This window comes from Daphnia pulicaria, chromosome 7, assembly GCF_021234035.1.
Source record: "Daphnia pulicaria isolate SC F1-1A chromosome 7, SC_F0-13Bv2, whole genome shotgun sequence".
NCBI lineage: Eukaryota > Metazoa > Arthropoda > Branchiopoda > Diplostraca > Daphniidae > Daphnia > Daphnia pulicaria.
In genome coordinates, this window is record NC_060919.1 from 1774135 (window position 1) to 1800190 (window position 26056).

The 26056-nt window shown below is 41.4% G+C and overlaps 1 protein-coding gene and 4 long non-coding RNA genes across 10 annotated transcripts; 2 read left to right on the plus strand and 3 right to left on the minus strand.

The window, feature by feature from the left end:
- Positions 1-333: 333 nt before the first annotated feature.
- LOC124350320 lies at positions 334-19279 on the plus strand. Of its 6 annotated transcripts, XR_006920763.1 has the most exons (9): positions 334-353; positions 16241-16859; positions 16925-17058; positions 17122-17341; positions 17409-17540; positions 17631-17849; positions 17966-18130; positions 18195-18465; positions 18524-19279. It is a non-coding gene; the product is annotated as an uncharacterized LOC124350320 (long non-coding RNA). The 6 variants fall into 6 exon arrangements; XR_006920760.1 differs by lacking the exon at positions 334-353 and having other exon boundaries at positions 16111-16859; positions 17631-17887; XR_006920759.1 differs by lacking the exon at positions 334-353 and having other exon boundaries at positions 16111-16859.
- LOC124349738 (homeobox protein EMX2-like) lies at positions 5193-7446 on the minus strand. Its single transcript, XM_046800551.1, has 3 exons — positions 6360-7446; positions 6073-6248; positions 5193-5969 (listed from the first exon to the last, which is right to left on the minus strand). Exons 1-3 carry the CDS (start codon positions 7177-7179, stop codon positions 5706-5708), a joined length of 1260 nt encoding a protein of 419 aa, XP_046656507.1. The 5' UTR covers positions 7180-7446; the 3' UTR covers positions 5193-5705.
- Positions 19280-20056: 777 nt separating the features above from the next.
- Positions 20057-21223, plus strand: LOC124350293. Its single transcript, XR_006920680.1, has 3 exons — positions 20057-20099; positions 20201-20453; positions 20846-21223. It is a non-coding gene; the product is annotated as an uncharacterized LOC124350293 (long non-coding RNA).
- An 860-nt stretch (positions 21224-22083) lies between these two features.
- On the minus strand, positions 22084-22808 carry LOC124350338. Its single transcript, XR_006920797.1, has 3 exons — positions 22699-22808; positions 22312-22473; positions 22084-22239 (listed from the first exon to the last, which is right to left on the minus strand). It is a non-coding gene; the product is annotated as an uncharacterized LOC124350338 (long non-coding RNA).
- A 1342-nt stretch (positions 22809-24150) lies between these two features.
- LOC124350467 lies at positions 24151-25817 on the minus strand. The gene is made up of 4 exons (XR_006920994.1): positions 25682-25817; positions 25328-25379; positions 24807-25163; positions 24151-24707 (listed from the first exon to the last, which is right to left on the minus strand). It is a non-coding gene; the product is annotated as an uncharacterized LOC124350467 (long non-coding RNA).
- Positions 25818-26056: the final 239 nt, after the last annotated feature.

Genomic DNA, 26056 nt, shown 5'->3' on the forward strand with positions numbered 1-26056 from the left:
TCTATTCTATATAAACTCTACAAGTAAAGAGACTTCATCAAAATATCATTTGGGAGTTGCGCAAAAAAAAAATTGTCTAATAATTTTTTCCAGCCGTTCCATTGGCCGAATTCTTTCAATAGAAAAAGTTATCCGATGTCAATCTGAAAAAAAAAAAAAAAAAAAAATTTCCTAGCCGTCAGGAGGGGGGAAATCTAATAATAAGAGGGTCTCTCTGTCAACTCGAAGTTCAATCGACCCTACATGTGTGCGTAGCTGGGCGATTGCTGGGGCTGGGCTCTAAAGCGATCACCCGCCGAGCCAAAGAGCCAGCGAGAGAGAAGAGTCATTCACAAGCTCTTTTTATATTGTGTGTGTGTGTGTATGTTGTTGTTGAATGGTTATCACACAAAAAAAGAAGGGAGGGTGGAAAATGAAGAGCCCAGCGCCTTTTATTATTATCGGACCGGGGCTCTTGACAAGGTGCAGATTAGCGTGAACTAACGCGGCAGCGCTTGGCCATTTCACGTCTCTTTTGTAGCCGAATTATGTCTCCTTTCTCTGTCCCCCCCTTTTTGATTCCTGGGCCAGCAGCTAGCAGTAACACTGGACTCTCTCTCTCTCCTGTGTGTGTACCTTACTACCCCCTAGTCGACGTCAACATCAATTTCACCCAGTGATACATGCATTTTTCCGCCCCATTCAGAGTGGCCATTGTTAGATTTGATTCAGTCTTTGGCACAAGTATGTATAGCTAGAGTGTCCCCCTCTATGTAGTTATATACCACGACCGCCATCTCGCTTGTGTGTGCTGTATGGACGGCCCTGTAATGTTGTTTGTACGTTCCCACTCTAGCGAGCGAGCGAGTCGATCGAATGGAGAATGACTTTCCAATGTGAATACATCTTTTAATGAAGTCGCAGGGGAGAAGAAGAATAAGAAAGAAAGAAAAGCGACTAGTCTTTTGTATACAATTTGTTACATAGACGCCAACCAACAATGAGAGCCCTAATAACAATATCAGTGCTGGAAAATGATTGAATTACTTGATTGTGTCTAACAAACTGATTATTAGATATTATACGTCCGATATTCGATTTTTCAATAGAGAATCTGTACACGTCCCTGTATAGTTAGAAAGAAATACGGTGCTGATGGAAATTCCATTTTTCATCGAGAAAAAAAATTGTTTTTGAATGCGGCGCCAAAAAGCCGACCAAGAGAGCGCCGGGCTTGCAGCTCAGCTCTTTCCCATTTCCTGTGCCTTCCCTCTGAAACTTCCTCCCCATCCTCTACACACATACATAAACACTTGAGAGAGAGATGGAGAAACATAATATATAATAATAATAACGTTTCTCCTCCGCCTTTTCTCGACTCTCTTCACACGCACAAGGAATTGATGAGCAGTCAGCAGAAATTTCTCTCTTTCACTCTGAGCTCTTTGGCTGCCGTCGCCGGATCTTGTTGTGTATTCCGGAAGCGAGCAATCCATCTGTCTGAGCTCCTTTTTTCTTCTCTATCTTCATATTTTTGTATATATGTACAACCCCGTAAAATAAACTGCGCTGGGTGTGTGTGTATAGCGGGGTGGGTGGGATTTATTCCATTCTGCTGATGAACTGGTGATGAATTCAGACGCCATGTCACACATTTATCTACTCTGGCGCTATGTGTGTCTGGTTTTTTGGCCTCTGTCGAGTGTGGTGTAAATCTACACATCAAAAATCCTCCCAGCCTCTCCCTTCCCCCTCTTATTTGAAGCGTCTATATAATCTCGTATTCATTTCCAATTCAATTCCTAGTCGCTTTTGATTATTTTGATTTCCGCCAGCGATTCCGGCAGCAGCCGTAGCAGCTTCTCCGGGGACTTGGTATATTATTGTGACTCGTTTGGGATTTTTTAAATGAATGGCTGGTTGTTTTTATTTGTTTTTCTTGCCACAGCGCTGTATAGCGCAGTGTACATGTATAATAGGAGTGAACAACCATCCGTCAGGAATCGGTTGGGGCGAGTATAGGGATAGGAAAGGAAAGAAAGAAAGAGAGTTGTGTGATGTGTAGTAATAGAAATGCGAGAAATCTGATTAGACACGACGAAGAAGAAGAAGAAGAAGAGAGAAATCAAGAGAGTGTTGACTTTGATGGGCTGCGATGGATGATGGGCAGTCGAGAAATAACGGAGAAAAATGTGTTAACGGTCGGCCGAGTTGATTGGCCATCGGCAGTCATCGCTCCCCAGTGACTCACTACAACCACCACACGATCTGATTGCCTTTATGCAAATGCCCCCCAACAGCAGCAGCAGCAGCAGCAGCCCCAAACTATAATGTAGGCCTCTCTGGCCATCACCCAGCCGTTGTTGTTGTTGCCCCTCGGTTGAATGTGTCGTCTCACAGTCTGCCGAGACCAGCCCATCTCATAGCTCGATGGCGTATAGAGAATCAGATGGGGCAAAGACATCACATATCTATCAGGCGACCGACTTTCTGGCTCGATGGGAAAAGGGGCTTCCACGTCAAAGATAGCCCCAGTAGATCTTCTGCTAGGCCTCTGCTCCTACTACATACAACTGGTCACTGGTTGTCCAGGAGAAACCAATTCATCTCAACCATAAAGAGGAGAGAGAAAAGGACACATTTTCTTCTTCTTCTTCTTCTTTTTGGGTTGATTTCCACCAAGAAAAATCTACAGAATGTTGACCAGAGAAAGGACTGGTTTCTTTTTCTTCAAATTTTTCGGGTGTAAACTAATCATCATATTTGATTTTTAAAAAGATCGCGCGCGCAAGTTCTTTGGAACCGCTCATTGGGAACATTTTAATTAACCAGCTAACGTTTTTGTCTCTAGCTCTAGTATTCCAGTTCCTGATTTGATTTGTGCGGCGAGTCATTATTTAAGCCAAACATGATGTGTGCGTTTGTCTCTTGTTGGGTTTTTTCCTTTTTCACGGAATTACACGACAAGTATAGAGAGACGTCCGCCTTTGCTGGTTTCTCCCGGTTATTGTGTGTGTATGTGCGAGAGGGGGGGGGGTTCGTGATGCGAATTGCTGAGATGAAAAGTGACGAGCCGGTTATAAGAGGGGCCGCAGCCCAGCCAGCCAGCCAGCCAGCCAACCAGCCAGTCAGAGAGTCCAGCCGTCCAGCACATTTGAGGCGACTTAGACTAATGTGGACTCTGTCATTATGTTATCGCTTTGCATTTCCTTCTCCATCCACGTCAAAATAACAAACCAAATAGAACGACACACACACACACACACACACAAAAAAAAAGTGTGTGCGTATTACCAACTCGCTCCCATTTCCAGCCCACTGGATCATAGTCAAAAGAAGCCCAAGAACGTGAATCAACGCAAATGCCGCCAAAAGCTCAATCAAGAAACAAACGAACGAAAGAAAAAAACCGACCCAACCAGTTATGCGTTAGGTATTACAACATCAAAGACAAAACAAATACTCCGAATCGAAATGAGTTATATATTTATACACATACGTACGGCAAGGAAACAACTGTATAGCTGCTGGCACTAGCTAGCTAGCTATACACAGCATATAGATAATAATAATATAATAACACGGCGAAAAATATATATATATATACTAAAGAGCCGAACCTGCTCGGCCAGCTGATTACGCATTCAGGCATCAACATCAACACGCCAGAGAAAAAGAGAGAGAGAGCGCTATCAAATTCTCGAAAAAATTCCTCGTGACCTTTTTGAGTTTACGAGAAAATTGTATACGTGTGTTTGTTTCCATTTCAGTTGTCCTTTTTTCTTTGAAATATTTTTATTGCGTCATTTTGAAAATCGCCATGCGCGCTGCCGGTTTGTGCAATCTAATAATTACGCCAGATATTCTCAGAGTTTGTATTTCGGGGGAATTGTTTCCAGTTCAACTGCCAGCCAGTGAAAGAGAGAGAGAGAAAGAGCCGCTGCTGGTAGATTACCATCGACACCAATTAGCTGATTGATTATATTCCACCTCGCGCAGTCAGCAGAGGGACCCCTGACAGGGCACCATGAAACACACACACACACACCCAGGCTGGACGGCATTTTTTCCCTGTTCAAAAATCATCCAAGTTTTCTTTTTTTTTAATTTTTTAAAAGAGAATTTGGAAATGTTTCTATTTTTTCTTTTCTTTTGTTTGCCGTGTCGCTTTATTAGGTATCTCTCATTTTTAATGAAGCCACAAAAACGAAAAAATGTGAGTTTTGTGATATGATAAAAGGCGACTGCTGCTAGAGCTGCTAGCTGCTGGCTGCTGGCTGGCCCTTTTTGTAGCAAACGAGCCATCAGCGTTTGGCAGGGCTAGTTATAAGAAAGAAAGAGAAAGAAAGAGATTCATTTGGCACGACATTCATCATCCACCAACAATCAGCACAACCCCCAGCTCTCCTAAAAGGAAAAATTTTCCCCTTCTCATTTGGTCAGACACCTGTGTCTGTGTGTGTGTGTAATACGTTGGACAAAGTTCGTTTAGCTCACACGTTGAAATGAAGGAAATTTATCAAAATAGAAAATGCCAATTTTTCTACGAAAAACAAAAACAAAAAAAGTCACTTTCACGTGATGTAATTGGGAAATTCCGGCTCAATTACAACTGTTATATGCAATATGGTGATTTTATTTTTTTCGGAAGAAATTCTATTGAATTTTTTCCTTCTGATAGTCGACACAGCATAGCAACGGTCGGTTTCCATATGGTAATGAGTCTTGTTAAAAGTCGTTTTTCCCATTCTTTTTTCTTTTTTTTCTCGCGCGCCCGTTCCTATCGCGTCATGTTTGTTTGGTGGGTTTAGTTTTTACCTTCTTCTTCTTTCTTCTTCTTCTTCTTTCTTTCTTTCTTGTTGATGTTGTCCGCTCCTTTTACGTCCGTGTATTTACCAAACCGACCGATCCAGTACCTCTCGTCTCTCTGCGTCCAGCCCCGCAAGTTTGTTCGCCCATCTCGTTAGACCAGGTGTCAAACTCGGGACTAACTCATTTCTTATTATTGAAAGTGAGCGATAGGGCAGAGAGAGAGAGATGTCAGGAGACACCACCAAAACAACAACAACAGCTCTAAATTATCGGTTGTCTATAGATTATACACACAGCACACAGCACAAACAGCTAGCGATCTACCGAATCAAGCGTTTCCCCCAGCTCATTGGGAATAAATTAAATAAAAAAGAAAAGAAATAAAAAAAGGTAACCAAATCGAGTTTTTCACGTGACCAATGAAGGAATGTATTGGACAAACAGAGAAATCAAATCAATTGATGGATTGTGCAGCTTGTACAGTTTTGGTGGGAGAAATGATAATTAATGATTACACGTTATGTATAATATATTTATAATTATGCATATATAATATTTATCGAATGGAATTAGATACATCTTCTTGACTGATGGCAGTTACGACACAACAACAAAAAATGGTGAGGGCAATTTTGTTTCAAATTGAAGACAAACGGACAAATAATCAAAACAATTAGATGCGGCTGGATATGTACACAAGCCAAGACGGAACCAACTAAGCTCGGACACACATTTAACCATTTTAACGGACATGACAAACAACTTGAGACTCTCTAACGTATGTTTTTTTTTTTACATATTTGCATGTGAAAATTACAATAATGAAGTCGAGAAGAAATTTCAAAGAAGAAGAAGATAAAAACATTCGGTGGTGTGTGTGTCGCGTTGTCCGTTCTCGGTCAACAACGTGGGAATCAACTGTAAATCATCCGGCGGTCGTGGTGCGGATGATTACCCGCCGACGGATTGTGGTGGAGGAAATCCTCGTCGTCTGACACTTCGAGATCAATGTCGGAATTGTCTTCGTCGTCGCTCATCATCATCTGATCGGAGGAGCCGGCGTGGTTGCCGCCGCCACCACCGCCGGATTTCTTGCTGCCGCTGCCCGGCGCTGGATCGTCACCCTCCTGTTGGACACGCTTGTGCTTGGTGCGGCGATTTTGAAACCAGACTTTCACCTATTTAAGCAATTAGAAGAATAAAAATAAAGAGTTTAGTTCGTGATCGTTTTTAAAAGGAATGAAGAGATTACAATTCGCTCGCCGGAAGCGTTTGATTTACCTGAGTTTCGGTGAGGTTGAGATTCTGGGCCAGCTGCTTGCGCTCGGCTCCGACGACGTAGTGATTCTTTTCGAACGCGTGTTCCAACTTGAGCAGTTGGCTGGGCGAGAAGGCCGTCCGCACGCGCTTCGGCTTGCGGAACGGCGACAGGAGGAATCCGGCCAAATCACCTGGACCTTAATAATTCGAAAAAGAAATGGACGGCACGTTTAGATCATTGAACTTCTTTTTCGTTAAACGATTTTGAGCTTAGGAATTTTGTTTTGGGCTGGTTTCGAAATTCTTACCGGCGGGAAAACGTTGATGGGCGGCGACGGCCAATAGCCGCTGTTGCTGCTGGCGAGCCTGCGCCAAGAGCCACCAGGGGTGATTGCCTGCGCCGGGCGGAGGCGGAGGTCCGGCCATCATCATGTGAGGATGGAACGGCTGCTGCTGCTGCTGAGCGTAAAGGGCTCGCATGCTGGCCAAGGCCTCAAAGTAGGCCGGCCCCATGGCTGCATGTTGCTGTTGCTGCTGGTGAGGAGGCAGAGGCCATCCGGGCATCATTTGCGGATGCGGAGGAGGTGCGACGATGGGTGAAGACTCGGGTTCGGAACGGACTGACACTGGAGTGCCGCCGGACGAGCCCGGACGCGGGCTGACCGACTGGAAACCGCTTTCGTGGTGCACAAGTCGTTGATTGTTGCTGGCCGGCAGCAAAGGAACATCGGGCGGGCTGGCCGAGCGGCTTCCGTCGGAAGCCGAAGAATGCGACGACGACGAGGCCGGGCGGTTGTTGTTTGAACTGCTGCTGGCCGTGCCCACGATCGAGTCGATGGAGAAACCGATTTTAGGCTTGGGCGGACTGACGACGGGCGGCGATGAGGAGCTGGCCGTCACTACTGTCGTCGATGAGATGGGCGAGGCCCGGCTGCTGGCCTTATTCGGCTGGTCTTCCATGGCACTGGCGAACTGATTGAGGCCGTTGCTTTTGTTGCTCAGGCCGCTGAAGTGCATCAAATGCTGGAGGTGCTGGTTGACGAAGAGCGGCGACGGATGAACGGAAACCATTCCGGAAGGTGAAGAGCTGCAACTGTTGGGGCTCGTCGACGGGGTCAAGATCGTCATGTCACACTGCGCTGGACCACTGTCGACAATTTGTTGGTTTGGTTGAACTTTGAACTTTTGGTTTTTTTGAAAAAATAATAGGCCGAAAATGAATTTCTTCCGTTGATTGGCAAATGAAACCGGAAATGAATGAAAATTGATTGGCCGAAATTTGTTTGTTCAACTAGGGGGGGTGCACTCACTTTTGAACAGGGAAGTTAAAGAGAGAGAGAGAAAAGAGAGAACGTCTGAACTGTGAGAGAGCCTGTGGTCGAATGATGATCCCCTCTGACCAGTTTGAGCTTTTGTAGCCCTGCAGGCCAGGCCAGCACAAAAGCAGCGCAGCACGTAGGGTGGATGAGAGGATGGAAGGGAAAAAAAGGGGGCGACCAAGGATATGGGAGAAGATATTCTAACCGCACCTCCGGTGAGTGGCCTAGCCGATGCCATTGGTCGCCGTTGGAACCATCGGAGCCGCCAGATTTCGCCCGCCCATTGGCCGACTAGGCGAACGCTACTCCTCCCACATACCTCTGATGGCATATACTTTCAATTCCCTCGTCTACTCCGCCCTTATTCTCTTCATTTCCCCCCTTCTTTTCTTTTCCTTTTTTCTTTTCGAAGAGGATCATTTACATGTTGATCCATTTGAATGCATCCGAGCTGCTCTCTCCACCCCCAGGAAAAAGAAAAAAGGAATTTCTCCCATTTTGCCTCTCATCATCACCATCAGCCCCGCCAAGAGTTCTTCTTCCACTTACTAAATTCAACATATTTTTTGATGAGCCCGGGGATCATATCGTCTATCCTCTCCCATGTATACGCGGTGGGATTCGTTTCACTTGGCTCATCATCAGCCGACTTCACACCGTGTGTTCCTTATAGACTAGGCGCTTTATTTCCTTCTTCTTCTTCTCTCTCGCTCGATCTCGAGAATAAAAAATATTGAGAGGCTCAACACAACATTTCGCTGCCGATAATTTACGAGCATCCACAGCAGTCCAATAAAATCTAAAGGAAAAAAACAGGCCTTAGATTTCATTTGATTTTTTAGTTTTCATCGCTTCTTTTTCTCTATTTCTCTCGGGTTTCTCTCTCCATATTTTTCGGTTGGGACCGTTGGGCTCGTGCCCCTCTCTCTCTCACACCGGGACTCTCATCATCATATCATCATCCCGCGCTAGGATTGTGTATATCATATTATACACATACATATGCATGTATAATATCTAGAAAAGGGGCTGGTGCATATGTGAGACGTTTAATGCGTGACGTTAGATAGAGAAGATGACTCCCGATTACACAACACACTACTAGATAGAAAGGGTTCTGCTGGGAGTCGAGATATCATAGACATCATGCGAAGGGGGTTTCCAATATCAGGAGATAAACTTCTTCTGAGTTTCTCAAGTTATTTAGCTGCTGCTGAGCAACTCCCAAACAAATTTCGATCGATAAATCTACCGGGGGCCTATACATGCAAGGATATAAGGCGCCCCCCCCCCCCCTCAGTTTCATCTATCGAGATTTTCCACGAAAGAAAAACCTGTCATGACATTTCACTCCAATAAATTGTGTGGTAGTTAGTGTTGTGCAGAGTAGTAGTAGTCGTAGTATAGTGGCAGCCACAGTTGGGACTTGTAATCGAAAAAGAAGAAAATGTTTGGCTGCTGCTGCTGCTGCTGCTGCTGCGGACCTGTGATAATATTTTGAAATGAGGAAACCCATCAAGGAGCGTGCTGGGCCCCTTATCCGCGTTCACGCCTATTTATACTGCAGATTTACTGTGTATCATATCATATCTCTCTCTTTCTCTAAAATATTTATACGCTCAAAGTCTCTCCGTGTGTGTGAAATGATATACGACAGTAATCGCATAACGATGAGACACCCCCCATTTCTATATGGAGGCGAAACCGAATTATTATTTAGAGAGATGTGCCAGCAGTTGAAGTTTTTGGTGTTTTGGTATTTTGAGACTTTTTCGGGGCCTAAAAAACCAAAACTAATGATATGAATAATACAACGACCGCGGGCCCTGCGTCTCTTCTGTGCATATCAGCGCTCGATCCAATATCGTTATTATATATATAATATACACCAGCCCATGATTCATGCCATTAAACACAATATAACATTCTTAAAAAAAAGATAAAAAATAAAAATAAAAAGAACCAGCTTTTTTTTTTTACTATGCATCTAGGATATATCTCTCTCGTTTCCTTTTCGATCCATCAGAAAATAAATTGGCCCATTCTTTGCGCCCTATCTCTTGCATGTATCAAATTGCGCATTTGGTTTTTTGAACGACTAGAAAATCTAAGCGAATCAGTGCGCGATGGCCTTTTCCCTTTTTGTTTGGGTTGAACCCAACAGCAATGATCCGACATCATTGAGAAACATTTGTCTGCAACAACAAGGTCTGCCTCCTCCTCCTCCTTTTTTTGAGGGGGGCTGTCGACACGACATGGTCATACAAGCAAACGTACACGACGACATTAACGTGACTCTGGTCGTGCTGGCAATCAGACGACCCTCGTCTAACGCGCTGCTGCTGACGACGTGCTTTTGACTTCTTCTACTTACCCGCCCGTCTCGTCCGTTTTGAGGGCGCCCGTTTCTCAAATTTCCATCAAACTGATGTGCTGCTGCTGGGATAAATAATGACTGGGCCACTGTCAAAGTGGGCTTGAGTGGGGGCGGATGCGATTGCATTTATATATCCAAAATAAACGCATCATTTGAAATCGCATTGGGAAATGATGGCCCGACAGTAGACGCAGTCACTTTGAATTGCTGCAACGGCTCGTTTGGTTTTGTTTTTTTGTCCGTCTGTCTGTGCTGGGCCAGCCAGATTTGCCACGGCATTCGTCAGTCATCAAGCGGGACAGACGCGTGCGTCACGCCAGTCATAGCCCAGCAAAAGATCATCAGTAGCCACTCTGCTGCGCTTGAGTTGATATCAAACTCCAATCAAGCCAAGCGGTTATGATGATTGGGGGGGGGGGGGGGGGGGGAAGAAGAAAGAAAATTTGTGTTTGATGTACGTACACGAGTCGGCTCACGGCAACGGCTCGTTTAGATTCTCTCTCTCTGCCGAGATATTGTAACACGTCACGTGATTTCACGTCCGCCTTTATTTCACCGCTCGGATTGAAACATCTTATTTAATGTTGTATATACTCAAGGGTCTTCTTTCTTTCTTTTTCAAAAAAAGAAGTTGACAACGTCAAGGGCTTTTTGATTTCTTTTTTCTCGACTGTTGTAGCTATACACAACATAATACATTCACTATAGATCTTCAATTGAATCAACGACAGGCGCAAGCCTCTCTCTGGCCCCGTAAAATGCTGGAAACTATATCTTGTGGTGTCTATATAACATTCCTGTTTTCATGTTGGCGCTGTTGTGTCTCCTTATAGATCTATCCCCTGGAAAAAATAGAAATTCCTCTCTCCTTTAGACGTATAACCCCCACCCGCTGTCTTGGCTTTTATCCACGAAATATGCGTATACAATTCGTGGAAAATCGTTGATCATTGTCACCTGATAAATATATAAAAAGGGGGGAGAAAAAGGAAAAAGAAAAATAGGGACAACGAACGACGACGACGACGAGATGGTTATATATGTACGCTATATAGTTGTGTGCGGTGTGGTGTTTGTGCCTAGCTGGAAAAGGTGAAATAAAAAAAAGGAGAGAAACACACACACAAAAGGCCGTCATTGTCCCAACTCAAAAGGGCCACAGAATATAACCCAACGGGCCCAGCAACTACAACCATCGATTACTATAAAGAGGGAACGTGACAGACTCAACGAGCCAGGAGCAGCCTATGGCCGAGGAGAAGTGTGCGGCTTGAATATCGCACTAATTTGAAACAGATGATGAGAATAATGGATGTCTATGGGAGGAGGGGTCTGTGGGAAGCACAAAAAGAAGTAAACGAGCGATACATCGAGGGAAAAAGGAGAGCAAAAAAATAATAATAAAAAAAGCGACCGTGATAATGGCGACAATGAAACCTTTTGGGGTCGGTTCAAAAGTTCCGCGCAAAATGGGAAGAAAAGGGAATACTACAACTCTCAACTCGAATTCTTTATTATTTTTTGGGGGTATACAGGGGCACACAAAAATTCTGTATGGTTGGGAATAATATAAGAGAAAGGTACGTACACACATCGGACAACACGGTGAAAAAAAAAGACAAATCTCCATGAGGTCCATCCACGAGTCTATTATATTATAGTGTAGTACTTGTTCTTTCATCCCTTTTTGCTTGGATTTTTTCTCGGCAGTGTTCCAGCCACTTTTCCAGTCCCTTGTCACCCGTTTTGTTAGCTCGCCAAGTGTCTAAATTTTCCAGAAAAGAAGAATGACAGGGAGAAAAAAAGGGAAACAAAGTTCACACAATTCGACACTTTGTGCGATTCGACGGACTAGAGTTCATATGTACCTTTTTTTCCCTCCTCTCTCTCTATGGCCATTATATTATTCTATTGGCAACAAAAAATAACACAGACTCTTTTTTACCCATGTGAATGAAGTGGAACACGACTTCATTTTGGCTGCTCATTGTATCTATATACATACATACGGGCGCTGTGTATATTTTTGTATGTACAACAGAGACTTTCGCCTCCTCTTATTCTATGACCATCTCGACTTTTGGACAAGAAAATCATCAAAGACATTCAATAGAATCACAAGGAATTCATCTTCTTCTTGAGGAGAGATTTTGCGGTCTCGCAGAGATGAAAACAGGGGACACTGTACTCCTTTTTTTTTCTTGAGCTGGGCCGATTGTTGGTAGACCCGTTGTTGTATTGATGTATACGTGAATAAGATGGGAATTGTTCGGAATGGACGGACAAGTGTGCCTCAGACAGAAGGAGGCTGGAAATTTTCGAGAGCGCAGCAGCAGCAGTTGCCGTTGAGTTCATCAATTTCTCAGAGGACTCACTGGCCCATGTAGTGCGGGCCCCCTTGCTGGGCTATTCGAACCTATGATACGAACCCGCCCTTTTATGTCCCACCAAAAAAAAAAAAAAATTGAAGAAGAAGAAGAAGAACCGCCATATACAATCTACATAGTTTCGCTTGTGTATGCAGTAGGAGTAGTACCGTAGTACTACCCCGAAAAGAAATTTGTATACATCACCTGATAACACCGAGGCATTGTTGGGCCGTGTCCCTATTTTTCTTCTCTTTTTTACCAGCAGAAGCCATCAGGGTCTTGTATTTTTCCTTATAGCCGAGATATCCTCTGATGCTCATTACACCGAGTGTCGAGGCGTTGGCACAGAAAAATCTCCCGGGCCAACGCCGAGAGTCTATTAACGAATGGAATAATAATCTCATCCCCGAATACATATGATAGATAAACAGCTGCTGCCGATGCAAATCACACGGTTCATCAACCACCACTGAGGGAGGGGGGAGCCGCTTGTTATGACTCCCGGCCGCGATCACGCAGCCAGCGCCACAAACTCTTCTTTATCGCTGGATCCAGAAAGAGAAAAAAAAAAGGATTCACATTTCATTTGATTGACTGGCGTTTGTGCCAGAGAGAGAGAGAGAGTCTTATTTGGCTGGGTAGATAAGCATAAGCCAACAGAACGACAGCAAAGCATCATCAGTAGTATTACAAGAGAGAGAGAGAGAGAGAAAACTCTGAAAAGTCCAGCACCATTTTTTCGACCCCTCGTCTCCCAACTCTATTACATATGCGCATTAAGGAGCCGAGCCAGGAGGCAGCTGTTGGTCAGACCAGACTCTATTAGTCACTGTTGGAGGAATTGTGTGTGTGTGCGCGTCTGTACAGTGTGTAATGTGGTGCCCTCCTCGTTTCCCTTGGCCTCTTTAACCTTGTCGCTGACCCTTGGCAGCAGCCGCAGCAGGAGCCATACCAGTTTTCTTATTCCTTTTATTTCTTCTCTACTGCCATCCACTAGGATAGAAGAAGGAATAACGTACAGAGAACCGGAGGAGAGAGAGTGTGACAAACCTAATTGGTTTCCAGCAAGTCCATAAAACAGAGAAGAATGATGCGGAGCACTTGGGAGGTGATGGAAAAAGATGGTCGTCGTCCGTATAGGAAGAAAAGAAAAAAAATCTCCGGTTACAAAACCTCGACTGCCCTTTTTAAGCAGCTACACACTCCAATGCAATATGTGGTTTTTAACAAGTGAACCTCACCATCAGTGCTGCTGCTGCTACATACTCGAGAAATACTTAATGACTTGGCCAAAAACTTCTTAGTCCCTCTATCCTGCTGTTTAGCTTCATTTTCTTCGACTCTCTAATCACTTTCACAGCTGCTTTTCCTTTTTTTGGAACTTATCAAATTGTTCAGAGTTTCTGGATTTCTTCTCACTGGTCCGCGAGGATGTGATACACAGTAAAACCGCAGCCCAGTCATCCGAAAAACACACCAAAAGAGTCTCACATTATATAGTATATCCTATCCGGAGACGACCGAGAACTGTCAAAACCACTTAACTCTCCTTAAAGAGCTGTTAAATATCCAACTAGGAGAGAGAGAGAGACCCACCGACTCTTCATTTTTTTGGGAGGGTTTCGGGCATATGTATAAGGAGCAACACCAAGTGTTTCTTATTGGTAAGAAGAGACACACAAGTTTTTTGGGGAAAAAAGAAAGAAATTCTGGGATTGACGTTAAACAGCAGCCGAACCGGAAACCCGCCCATATAGGAACTTGAGCCGAACCAAATTTCGAGGGACGACGGCGAGCTTCTAATTTCGCCAAAAAACGCCAACAGGGATCGAGAGTTAATCATCATTAGAGACAAAACAGCCGAGACGAGCTGCTAAATGGCCTTTTTTTCCTTCGCCGTCAAACTCTTTTCTTCCGGGCAACCAGAAATGGAATCTCTATAAGAAATTTTCAAAAGTATCTTTTTTTAAAAAATATAAAGAATCGTTCGTTCACAAAATGAGAAATGGAGGTGCCGAGAGAGAGAGAGAGAGAGGGGCGGAGTTGGTTAAGAGAATCTGCATAAAAATGCGCGCCATCGTTTCAGATTATTCTTTTGGCCTTATATATATATTTCCCGAGTGGCAAAATGGCGCGCAGTATTTTTATTTTATTTTTTTTTCAAACTCTCCTCCCACCACATTCAAAGCTGTGCCTTGGGTTGGTGTATTATATAAAAAAAGAAAAGAGATGGGGGGGGGAGCATTCATAAGTGATAACGAGATGCATAAAGAGCGAGACTAGTCGTTTGGAGAAGAGGTCTTTTTGTGCCGGCCCCGTGTATATAATATGCGCCAGCGTTCAAATGGCTGCCACTTTGTCTTGATCGTTGCCCAAACAACCAAACATTTCAACGTCGTCTGCGCGACCCGACCTAAGAATTCTCTTTTCTTTTTTCCGTTCTCGGAAGAAAGAAAACGGAAAAAAATAATAATATGAAGACCCCCATTTCTCTACTCTATACGCACATTTGCATGACTGCTGCGGACGACTCCAGCATTCCAGCCTTGAAAATATTCCCTGCCAGGTGGCAGCACCTACTTGGCCGGCCCTGCTGCCCGTCCACCAAAATCCGCCCGCTAATGATCATCGACGTTGATTTTTCTCTCCTTTTTTTCGCTCGACATTCAAAATAAAAATAAAAATCTTCCCCTGCAATAATCCCCAAAAAACTTATAAACTCGACGGACAAGAGTGATACACATTATCGACCAGCTCAAATGAGGGACGATGATTATTATCAAATAGGTCAGCGTGATGCGTTGTAAAACATGCAACATGGCCATCCACCTTATTTTTTTTTTCTTCTTCTTCCATTCGTTTTGAAACGGGCCATCAAGCCCGATGACCGTGTGTAGTCCGTACAAGGCCATCAGGTCCGGCTGTCCAATCTTGATTGCTGTGTGTGTATAGACATATCTATATAAGCGTACATACACGCCCAGGAAATTGAGGCGAACGTTTTCATTTTCAATCTTTTTTCTTTTTTTAAATTTTTCTTGACTTTATTTTTGCTCTTTCGCTCTCTTATACACGAGCACCAGCCAGCTTTTTTCGTTATTATATTATGCGCTTTTTCTGGATTATCCAACCAGGGGGTCCCCTCAATATATGCAACCGCTGGACGGATTTGATGTGTTCTAAATCGAATTATTATTTTATTTCTCCCAAGGGAAAAGTTAAGTGGACGTGGGCAAATGGAGTGGAGAGAGGGATGGAGGAAGTGAAGGTTTTGTTCTAATTAACTATTGGAAGCACGAAAGGCCGCCCGTTTTAAACGTTCCAACATCATTACTGAAGTGGGGTTGGAAAATGAATTAGAAAAGGGAGGGGGGGAAGCAAGAAAGGGAGGAGGACAGCTAATTAACGAGCCATCCATTAACAGCAGGTGACGAAAAACGAGCGCTGGCGTGCCAATCGCGACACGAATCGGTTAACGGTAATTGGGCATCAGACACTCTTCTAACTAACATGCCTCACTAAAATGGTCTCGTTTGCTGCAATCAAATTCACAACCTTTCAACACTTCACGCCATCTAGAGGTTGAAAAAACAACCATCCCGGGAAAAAAAGATAGAAATTCCCCCGCCCGTAATTTGAATGCTCCAATTGGATTGCGGAAGTTCCCGTAGGGACTCGTAGTAAAAATACAAATATACATGAATACATAGAAAAAAAAACATTTAGAAAACAAGAGGGGAAATGATAGAATTCTATAATGATACATAAGATTCGTCATTAAATAACTGTTGACCTAAATCTGTAATACTTTATTTTTATTATTAATTTTTGAATATATTTGTTTCTTTATGGAAAGCCAATCATTCCTCAGATCATTGCTTGCTGGCCGCCAGTTTTTCGCATTATTCTCCCTTGTTCTATTTTCGAGAAACACGCCAACACCGCTTCCTAGTTCTCACGGAAGTTCGTCTGCACTCTGAGTCTGCAACTGTCACAACTGTTGTTTTTAAACGCGTAGGTCACGGTCACACGGCACAGATGTTGAAGCTAAGAATCTGACATTATCAGCATACTGTTGCAATTTTACAAACGTGCAGAGTTTATGGTGAGCATTTGGCAAATAGTCAAATAAGTCCGTTTACGCAACGTTTTCTTTGTTTCTCGATTACCCCAATAGTATATGTGTTATCGGTGGGTATCCCGTTAATCCTACACGTGGTTAAGTGCAACAGTCAAGTCAAGGAAGTGTGAAAGTCGTGGAAGAATTTCACATTAGTGAAATGAGTTACAGATTCTTTCACTTGCATTGGATGCTTCCCCCATGTTGGAAGAGGAGCAATTGCTAGAAGATTTTATTCTGTGAGTTTAATTGGGCCAACATCACATAGCTCAAATATGTAGTCTACACCTTTAAGTTTAAGTACAGTGTGACTGTTGGAGTGACCTTGTGCTTGTGAAGAATCCAGTGCAGAATTAAATTTTTTTTTTCCAAAAACAGTGCTTTGCCTGAAATGTCACTAATTGCAATCTTCTGCCTACGTTAACATGTGTCACTTTCACATCAGGCAAGAAAATATTGCTGCTGAAGAAAATGCTATACAGTGAGAAGAAACTAGAAAAACAGATATTGTTGTCAAAAGGTTAGGATTATCATCATACAGCCCAGTTTTCACCTGCCGCTCCAGCCAATCTCCCTAACATGAGCAACAAGATTGTTGAGTAAGATGTTTGCAACTCTTGATTGTTTGTATTCCTTAAGTATATAAATAACAATTTCCTGATATTTTAACATAATTTCTTATTCTTAGACTCTGAAATCTGGTTCCTTACACATTGTTGTTGAACAAACTGCCAGCCAGGAAAAAATTAGGACACGAGCTATCACTTCCACTCAATAAAAACCAGGCGTCAGAGGACGGAGACACCACACAAGTTCGCACAAGTTCTCCACTATACAGGTTGCAGCGAGTTTGAACGGTTTTTTTTATTTATTTGTTTATTTTAGTAACCATTCCGTCATAATGTTGCTGACTGTTCGTCCCATGTTGTTGCGATCGCCTGCCATTTCCATGCATTCTATTTGGGTTAGGATGCTTTTCTTCTGTCTGGCACGATTCACATTCGATTTCAACGGCAAAAGAGCGAAACAGAAGACGGATAAAGAACTAAAAAAGGAAATGCATGGAATACATATCGTCCATAATACCAAAAGTTTAACGTACCAAGTAAATGAAAAGGACTTCTTTTTTTTTTACAATATCCAATAATAGTTTATTATTACCTGTATATCAGATCTGGAAAGGAATATAGTGGCGAATTTTGTCTTTCCGGCCGATGGAATTGGCGTTTGCAACTCACCTTTTGCGAAGTCTTGGACAAGCGGATCAAGAGCTGGATCCTGGCGAATCTTCGTTCAGACTTTAGGTGATTATACTTATACAGTTATTTTTTGTGAAGAGTTTTAAATTCATAAATTTTTTTGTTCATAGTTGGCCTGGGATCTTGAAATGAAAGAGAAAGAAGAAGAAGCGGAAAGTAGAATGCTGCGTTCATCATAACTGCGTGAAAATTGGATTTACTCTAACAAATCGACACAAGAACCTCTATCGTCTCGAACGCACAGTATTAACGTGTAGTTATCCCTCTTGATGTACCCAAAACGGTCAGGAAAGTCACACATTTCGTACGATTACGCAAGATAGTGAAAACGCCCTGATTGTCAAATAGAAATGGGTAGATCAAGATAGCTTGGAACTTTTAGTAATTAAATAGTACGAAAATTTGATAGAAAAAGCTGCCTCTGCTAGTACGACCACCTTTATACAGTACCTCATCTTTTTCGATTGAAGGTGCCACCAGAGACTTTGTGATCGGGAGGGAAACCGAAACTCGAAGTTTTACGCCCAACGTACTACCCATCAGCTGAAAAACACCACTTATACACCTTTCTTTGGCATATGAAATGGAATCGTGGATGCTGATGATAAACTATCATGAACTCTTGGTGAAAGTTGGTATAAATTCCAAAATGTTTAATTTTTCGATTTGATCTATTTGAATTTTTCATTCATTTGTTAGGTTTTAACTAACTGGAAAGAGACTCGACACTTCGCCAGTGTAGAAATAGCTGGATGTCTCAAGTATAGCACCAACTCCACAATTTGGAATGATCGTCATCTCCCTTATAATTTTACTTTTACGAACAGTAGTGTTCGTGACAAAATGCCACTCCGCAGCACCACCGTGGAAGATTGTCCGACCAAGGCAGCTCTACAGGGCAAACCAGTGCCGAAAATGGAAACAAGTAAAAAAAAATCTTTCTTTGCGTTTGCTTATCGGCACTGCCATAGTAAGTGAATAAAAAGTTGACAGACTTTAAGAAACTAACGACTGATTTTGTTTCTCAGTTCGTCGGTTGACGAAATGTTGGCCCTAGTTTTGCAACGGATTCATCATGGAATGAATGATTCGAAGAACTTCTGCGTTTACCAGGACCTGGTCTGAAAGGCATATAATTTCTAAGTGTTAACCTTATTTTTCATCTCTATTCTATAAATTAACCGTAGATTGAAAGTAATCGGTTTCGAATTGACCTGCGACGAACTCGCCCTAAAAAATTTGCGCAAAGTAAACCCTCTTATACAGAAACAAGTTAAGATTTTGTTAAGGTGAAAATCCTGATTGAAATTCATTAGCACATTTAGGGAGGTGAAGTAGTTTCCCGCGACAGGTTCCGTGAATTTCCCCCTTTTATCATTTATTGGCATCTTCCAGTTGGGAAGTTAAGTGTCGAAGTGACTCACAATAATAGGCCCGTTTCATTTAATCCTATCGAAGGGAAGGGAACTCTAACTCAAACACAGATAACCTGCACAGTCACAGGCGGGAAATAATTCTTTTCTTCAGAAAATTGTAAGTTCTTTTTTTGTCTGGACCTTCCATACCCCCAATCTCATCAGATTTATTTGTATGTGATGTGTATCTGATTATTCATTTCTCGTGAGTCGTGAACTCGTGATGTTAAGCTTCGGAAACAGAGTTCGGATTCGGTTCGGAAAGCAATCCATCCGTTCCGTACAGTCAAATGTGGTAATCGTGAGGGAATCTTTTGGCTGTCGGTAGGTGGCTAAAATGGATTGTCCCCCATCCGCCAGGTGACGCAAGTGTCTTTAGTACGAAATATTTGCCATATGTTTCCGAGACGTTGACTGAAAGTGTATTCGAAATACAATACGGAATTTCGTTGTGAATCTCAATCTACATTTTGAGCCATGAAATGTAATTGGTAATGCTAGTTTTGATTTCTTCAATTTAATTTATCTTAACGTTTCTGTCTGAATTTATAGGTACTTATGGCATGTATAATTATATATTCACTTGGCCAAATAATGTGACCATTTGGCTTAAAACTGCTGTCCATTGATAGCTGTACGTATTCCGCTGTAGGCTACGTCTCATCTCGTGCAGAAACACGTAAAGTAATTTTGTTGATAAATTTCCCTGCAGTAATGCAATAGGTTTCATTAGTTGATGTTTTGGTCAGAGATGGAGATCCCTTTGCTCAACTGTTGCAGAAGTTGAGAACACAATAAAGTCTGAGCTTCATTGCTGTCATAACATGAACATGGTTTTGTTATTGCCAGCTGGTGAAAGGTGTGATCAAAGTCATGGTTGAGTTGCAGCTTCTGCATGCAGTTTATCGAGCTGGTGCTATCCCAAGTGTAACTGCAGGAAGACTTTGAATTGGTAATTACTAATTAGATTGATATTATTGGTTGTAACTTGGGAAATCTTGTGTTTTTTTTTTAATTTTGTATTCAACTGATAGTTGATCGCTACAGATTTAGTTAATGACTAGAGAGTAGACCCCTTTGCTTCTCTGTTGCAATTATGAGTTAAGACCATTATGGAAATATGGATTACATTGTTATTTTCAAGTTGTAAAACTTGATAACTTCAAATTTCTTTGTAAGATTTATCAAGGTAATTCTGAGATTGTATAGTTTAACTTCATACTTCTGTTGTTTTGTTATGTCACATGAGATTCTGTTCCTTGTTAGTAACTTGTTTTTGTTTTTCAATAGCCAGGTGAAGTCTGCGCTTCTTTGTTGCAGTCTTATGTGCACATGGATTTGTTGCAGTCATCCAGTGAAAGGTGTGATTAAATTGAGCTGTTGCATGCAGTCTTTGGTGCTGATGTTCTCCTGGAGTGTGGGAGAGTCCCATGCTTCAAGTCTTCTGTGATCAGCCATATCTGAGTTGACGCTGGATCATGCTGCATTGTGGTTGCCAAAATGTTGAACATCTAGTAGAACTGCAAGAAGACTCCTTGAAATGGTAATTTGATAAACATTATAAGTTCTAACTTGGGAAGTATCATGCTTGGACTACTATAATTGCTTACATTGTTTAATTTTAACATTTGGGGATTTCATGATGTCAACAGCTCTTTCCTTTGATCATATGTAAATTGAGTTATGGATTGTTTAAGGTAAATTGGTTAACAAGATAGGCAGATACTGTAGAAGAATGTTTTTGTTTCGCTGCAGAGCACTACAAATTTTAAATGAATTAAATGAGTAATCTAGTTTCATGTAAATTTTTGTTTAAACTATAGTTATCAGATAGTTTTGCCATAGAATATTTGGGTGAACTCCATTTGAAGTGATTTTTTTTTTATTTTATACAAAATTTCCATTGAACAAACATTAATTTCATTTTGGTCATAGGTTTATGTTTACGTAGTAGTGATGTTGATGTTGCTGTCCAATATGGCATGTTGTTGCAGCCTATACTGGTGAAAGTTTGTTTGCATCGAGTTATGCTGTTGCTGTTCCTTGGTGCCGGACTGTTGGTGTTGTGCACAAAAGTCACATCCAGTTTTAATTGTTATTTGTCTCTATGCAATTAACCGTTTATATGTTCAGAATGAAAAAAATAGTAATACGGGGAATTTTTACGTTGAACAAATAATACATATGCCTTCGCGATTGGGAAATGAGTTAGGAGGAGATTGGGGGGAGGGGGCAATTGATTTTCATTAGCTAGAAGAAGGCGTAGTTTGTTTTAATAAGGTTGACATAAAATCCTTCGTCTATCACATCCATGTACCTACCTATATAACCACATCTATTCCTCAAACCCCATAACTAACTTCCACCAACATCGATTCCTTAAACCTCGTAACTTCCACCAACACCCATTCCTTATACCCCCATTTCCCCACCAACGTCAAAAATCTATAATATGTAAATTGTTTAATAGAATATTTATATTTTTTTATTCTTGAATATTTACAAAATAAATAGTTCATTAAACAGAGCGTCCGGTGCGAGATAATTTTTTTTGTGCGAGGATTTTTAGCAAGCAATGCGACACTTATTTTGACAAAAAGTGATAGTTTGTTTTCACGGATATATCATGAGACGGTTACACAATTTCTAATTCAACAATCTGATGTAGAAATTTGCATCTAGTCTACTGGTGCAAATTGAGATTCTTTAAGCTTGATTATTAAGGAGATGTGTTAAAAAACCCACAATTGCTTTTAACACATCACCTAAATTAATCAGGCTTACAGAATCGCAATTTGCACCAGTAGACTAGATGCAAATTTCTACATCAGATTGTTGAATTAGAAATTTTGTAACCGTCTGACGAAATTTCCGTGAAAACAAACTATCACTTTTTGTCAAATTGGGTGGCGGATTGCTTGCTAAAACTCGCACATGCAGTGTCGGCGTAGATCCAGGGAGATTACCTGGAAATGGAAGAGGAGAGAAGAGTGCGAGGCAAGTTTTACTGGGGAGCGATTAGTCATACTAGGCTTCCGGGTTAGACTCATGACCCTCTTAAAGTTTTCGTCGGATCATGCCTCTTCCAAGTCCCCGATCGACCAGAGCCCTCCCCTCCTCCTGGTTTCACAGCGGGTGAGTGACCACCGGCGGACGTTGGTTAGTGGTTAGTTAGGGAAATGGGGCCAAAGAAAGAAGGGAGCCCAGACATGCACTTGTTCTTGTTTTATCTAACAACTACACAATTTTTCAGTCTTGAATGACAGCATTCTCTTGAATTATAGCATCACCAATGAATGAAGTCCATGATAAGTAGTGAAGGAGTTACCCTGTAGACAGAATGAACATTTATTAGTTTGATAATAATTTTTCAACAATATTTGAGCGACAGAAAGCAATACCTCAAATCAAGCTTAAGAAAGTAAAAAGGGAGATTCAAGGTAAGCAGCCAACAGGTTACCAAACTAGGTAGTGTACATTGTTGACTGTCAGTCAGTCCTTTTTCTTCAACATGACTTTACTTAAAGTCTGTCATGCAAATTTAGAAACCTATAGTTTCAAACCTGTAAATAAAAAATAAGAAAATTAAGTCACCTTGTTAATAATTTGTGTCATCAATGTGCTTGACAACTATGAAAATAAACTATCTAAAAGAATAATTAAACAGTAATCAGTATACTGCAGTTGAAATCGTCTTGTAACCAGCATAGACGTGAGTGCAGATCAATACTTTGAATACATATTAGACTGCAACAAAGAAAGTTCCTTGACATGACAAGTGAACTTACACTTGAAACCACCAAACAGTTAGCCAAGGTTCTCTAGAAAATGGAATGAGAGATTTGTCCGTGATGGGGTTGGTGATCTAGCAAGTCCAATTCTTACAGCAGATAATTATAATGAAGGATTATGGAGGAAGGATTACCCTGTAAGCAGAAAGGATATTTATTTGAATGACAATAATTTTTAAACAAGATCGTAGCGACAGAACGCAATACCTCAAATCAAGAGGGTCCGTGTAAGGACTAAAGAAGTAAAAAGTGAAATTCGAGGGTAGCATCCAACAGATTATCAAACAAGAAACCTTGTTGACTTTATTGTTCTTGTCCTTTTTCTTGAAAGGACATGACTTTTCACAAAGTCTGTCATGCAAATTAAGAGCTGTAATTTAGAATCTGTAAATAAAAACAAAAATAAGTCACCTTGTTTAGAATTTGTGTCATCAATGTGCTTGACGTCTATGATCTAAAAGAATAATTAAACAGCTATCAGTATAGGCTACATTAAAAATTGTCTCTTAAACATTCGATAGACGTAAGTGCAGATCAATTCTTCAAATACATGTTAGACTGCAACAAAGAAAGTTCAATGACATGAAAAGTGAACTTACACATGAAACCACCAATATGTTATCCAGGGTTCTCTAGAAGATGGAATGAGAGATTGGTCCATTCTAGGGTTGGTGATCTAGCAAGTGCAAGTCCAATACAAACAGAAGATAAGAATATATGTTTCAGCAATACTGTAATAAAGCTAGTGTTGGTTGTTACCTGAATCATTTTGATGGCACATTCAGTCGATTACAATAATTTTGAACAAAATAGTTGACGGTAGGCTGCACGACCCTTTCACGTTTCCTCCTGAAAGTTGATGAGAAACATTACGGTTATCCAACATATACATACATGAAATAGAACACATCACCGACAGGTTACAGACGAATTAAATCACTCGAATTTACCTTAAGAATTAATTGGTAATTTTCGAAGAAAAGATAGCTTAACTTTTGACAGCAAGCCGCCATAAGCCCGTAATTGACACAATCAACACGCCATCTATTGTCACGTCTTAAAACTCAATATTTGAAGGACTGGACTTAAGATTCTCACAAAACTTGAAAAGCACATTTTTGTTTGCTAAAACCTAGCATTAAATCTTGAGAGCAGTACAAAGAACAAAGCTCACTTGCTAGTTTAATGCAAATTTTCCGGAAGTATACCGGAAGTAAGCGATAGTGCCTTAACCATTGGGTTGTCGTCAAATTAAACCCAATATCCGTTATCTCCATGAAATTTGGGGTCGATTAAGTGTTATTTAAACGAAATCCAAAATTTGGTCAAAATCGTTGGACGATTTTCCGATATTTTCTAAAGATACCTGAAATCAATCTCAAATTTGACGTTGATCACGAATATTTGGTTCTTTTTGGCGTCACAATAATACTTACGCATTTATTAACGAATTTAGAAACCGGAAGTGGATAAAAAAAGCAATTACCGAAATAACAAGTGAGCTTTGTTTGCGGAATAGTTATCGTCAGTTATCCCCAAAAAAGTTCCCACACAATATTAACTGCCGATAAATGTTTACAGAGATGTGCAAAGTAACTGAAACTAACTATTTTGACAGTTGAAAATTATCATGATATTCTAGCGTTCATCTAGCGTTAGAAAAAAAGGTTTAAATAATATTTCGTAATACGACTCGCAAGAAGGGAAGTCCTGATTTAGGAATTATTAAAGAGACACAGATTTAAAGCAAGTAGATTATTAGTAGATAATCTACGGAAATAAGTCAATTTTCGGGTACCTGGGCAAAATACCGTGGTGAGTGACTACAGTGTCACAGCGGACGGAAGCGGCCCCTGAAGTGGTCTAACACAAGTTGTGTAGCAGCAAAAAAAAAAGCAGTGCATCGCGAAGATGAGGATTGAGCAGTACGTTGATGGAAGGCACTCTTCTGTCATTGACAAAGGCCAGCATTAACTCAAGGATATCTCTGCCAGGACCACACAATTCTAATAAAGAAACTGCGTTGTAGATTGGCATCAGCGGCCGACCCACGATATCAGGGACGTAACAAATAGTGATGTATACAAAAAATGCTCTATACTCACACAATATTTTTCTCCCCAAAATCATCATCTCGTCCAAGAAAGCGCCATCACACATCGCAAACAGCCAAACAATCTAAGAGTAAAACTCCGTTCTGTGTTGAGAGCAGGGGTAGTAGAAGTCGGTTGGGTAGTCAAATGATGCTGACGTTGCTGGCCGCATAGCTGGAGCAGGCTCAAATCCCCCATGAATCATCGGAGCGAGGAAAGGATGGCACGCAAGTGAGCAATATTGCTGAATACTGCACATCAGTGGTCACGTCAGTACAGGAGTATAGCACGTCAGTCAGTTTTCGCTGAACTTTCGTCTCTCGTCAGGTTTAATGAATTCGATCCATTGAATAGGGGCGCAGGATTAACCTGAAATGAGAATGGGTGTTACACAGATACCAAAAATTTTAAAGATTTTAGTGACATCAAGCAATACCTCAAATCAAAAGCAAGCCCCAAGTCAAAGAGAGAAATTCAAGGTAGCAGCTAACGGGTTACGAAGAACTTAGTGGACCGGGTTATTGCCCTTTTACCTTTTCTTGGAAAGAAAACCTGATGGTTCTCATTCAGTCTATAAAGCAAAATCTATAAAAAACATAAATAAAAAATAATCGAAATTGTCGTAACATAGTGAACTCTCAAAGTTCTATGTAAACATAACTTACAGATCATCTGTGATAATAACAAATAAAATAGAATTTTGTTTGTCGCCACTTTCTTTACTGAAAATGGCTGCTAACTTTTTTTTTTTCATTTACATGTTCAGGCATCAAGAACTAAAATAGCAGCACAAGTTAACCTTTGTATGCTTTTAGAAGTTTGCTGCCACCTTTTTTTTTTGGAATGCAACGACAATATTTCACTACTACTATCAACTGCTCACTTACAGCTCTTCAATTCCTGGTGTGTAAAGATCCAAGACACAGCAGCCTTCGTTCACCACATGAAGCAGCAGGTGTAAGAAGTTAAGAGCCATGCAGACATTGCACCAAAAGATGACCCTGGTGGTTTGCACCGAATGGCATTACCTACTCGAAAAAATAAAGCATAAATAATAAGTTTTCTTAAAGTTTAATTTGTTTAATTATGACTTACCAGTTACCAGATGGTAATTCAATGTAGGGGTCCTAAAAATCATCCACACTGGGTAGGTAATTCGAAAGCAACTTTACAAATGACTTTACAGTTTACACAGGCTACCTTAGACATTTCCAATCAAATAAACGAAGTTTTCTAAGTCCTTCCTTCAGCAAAATCCAAAC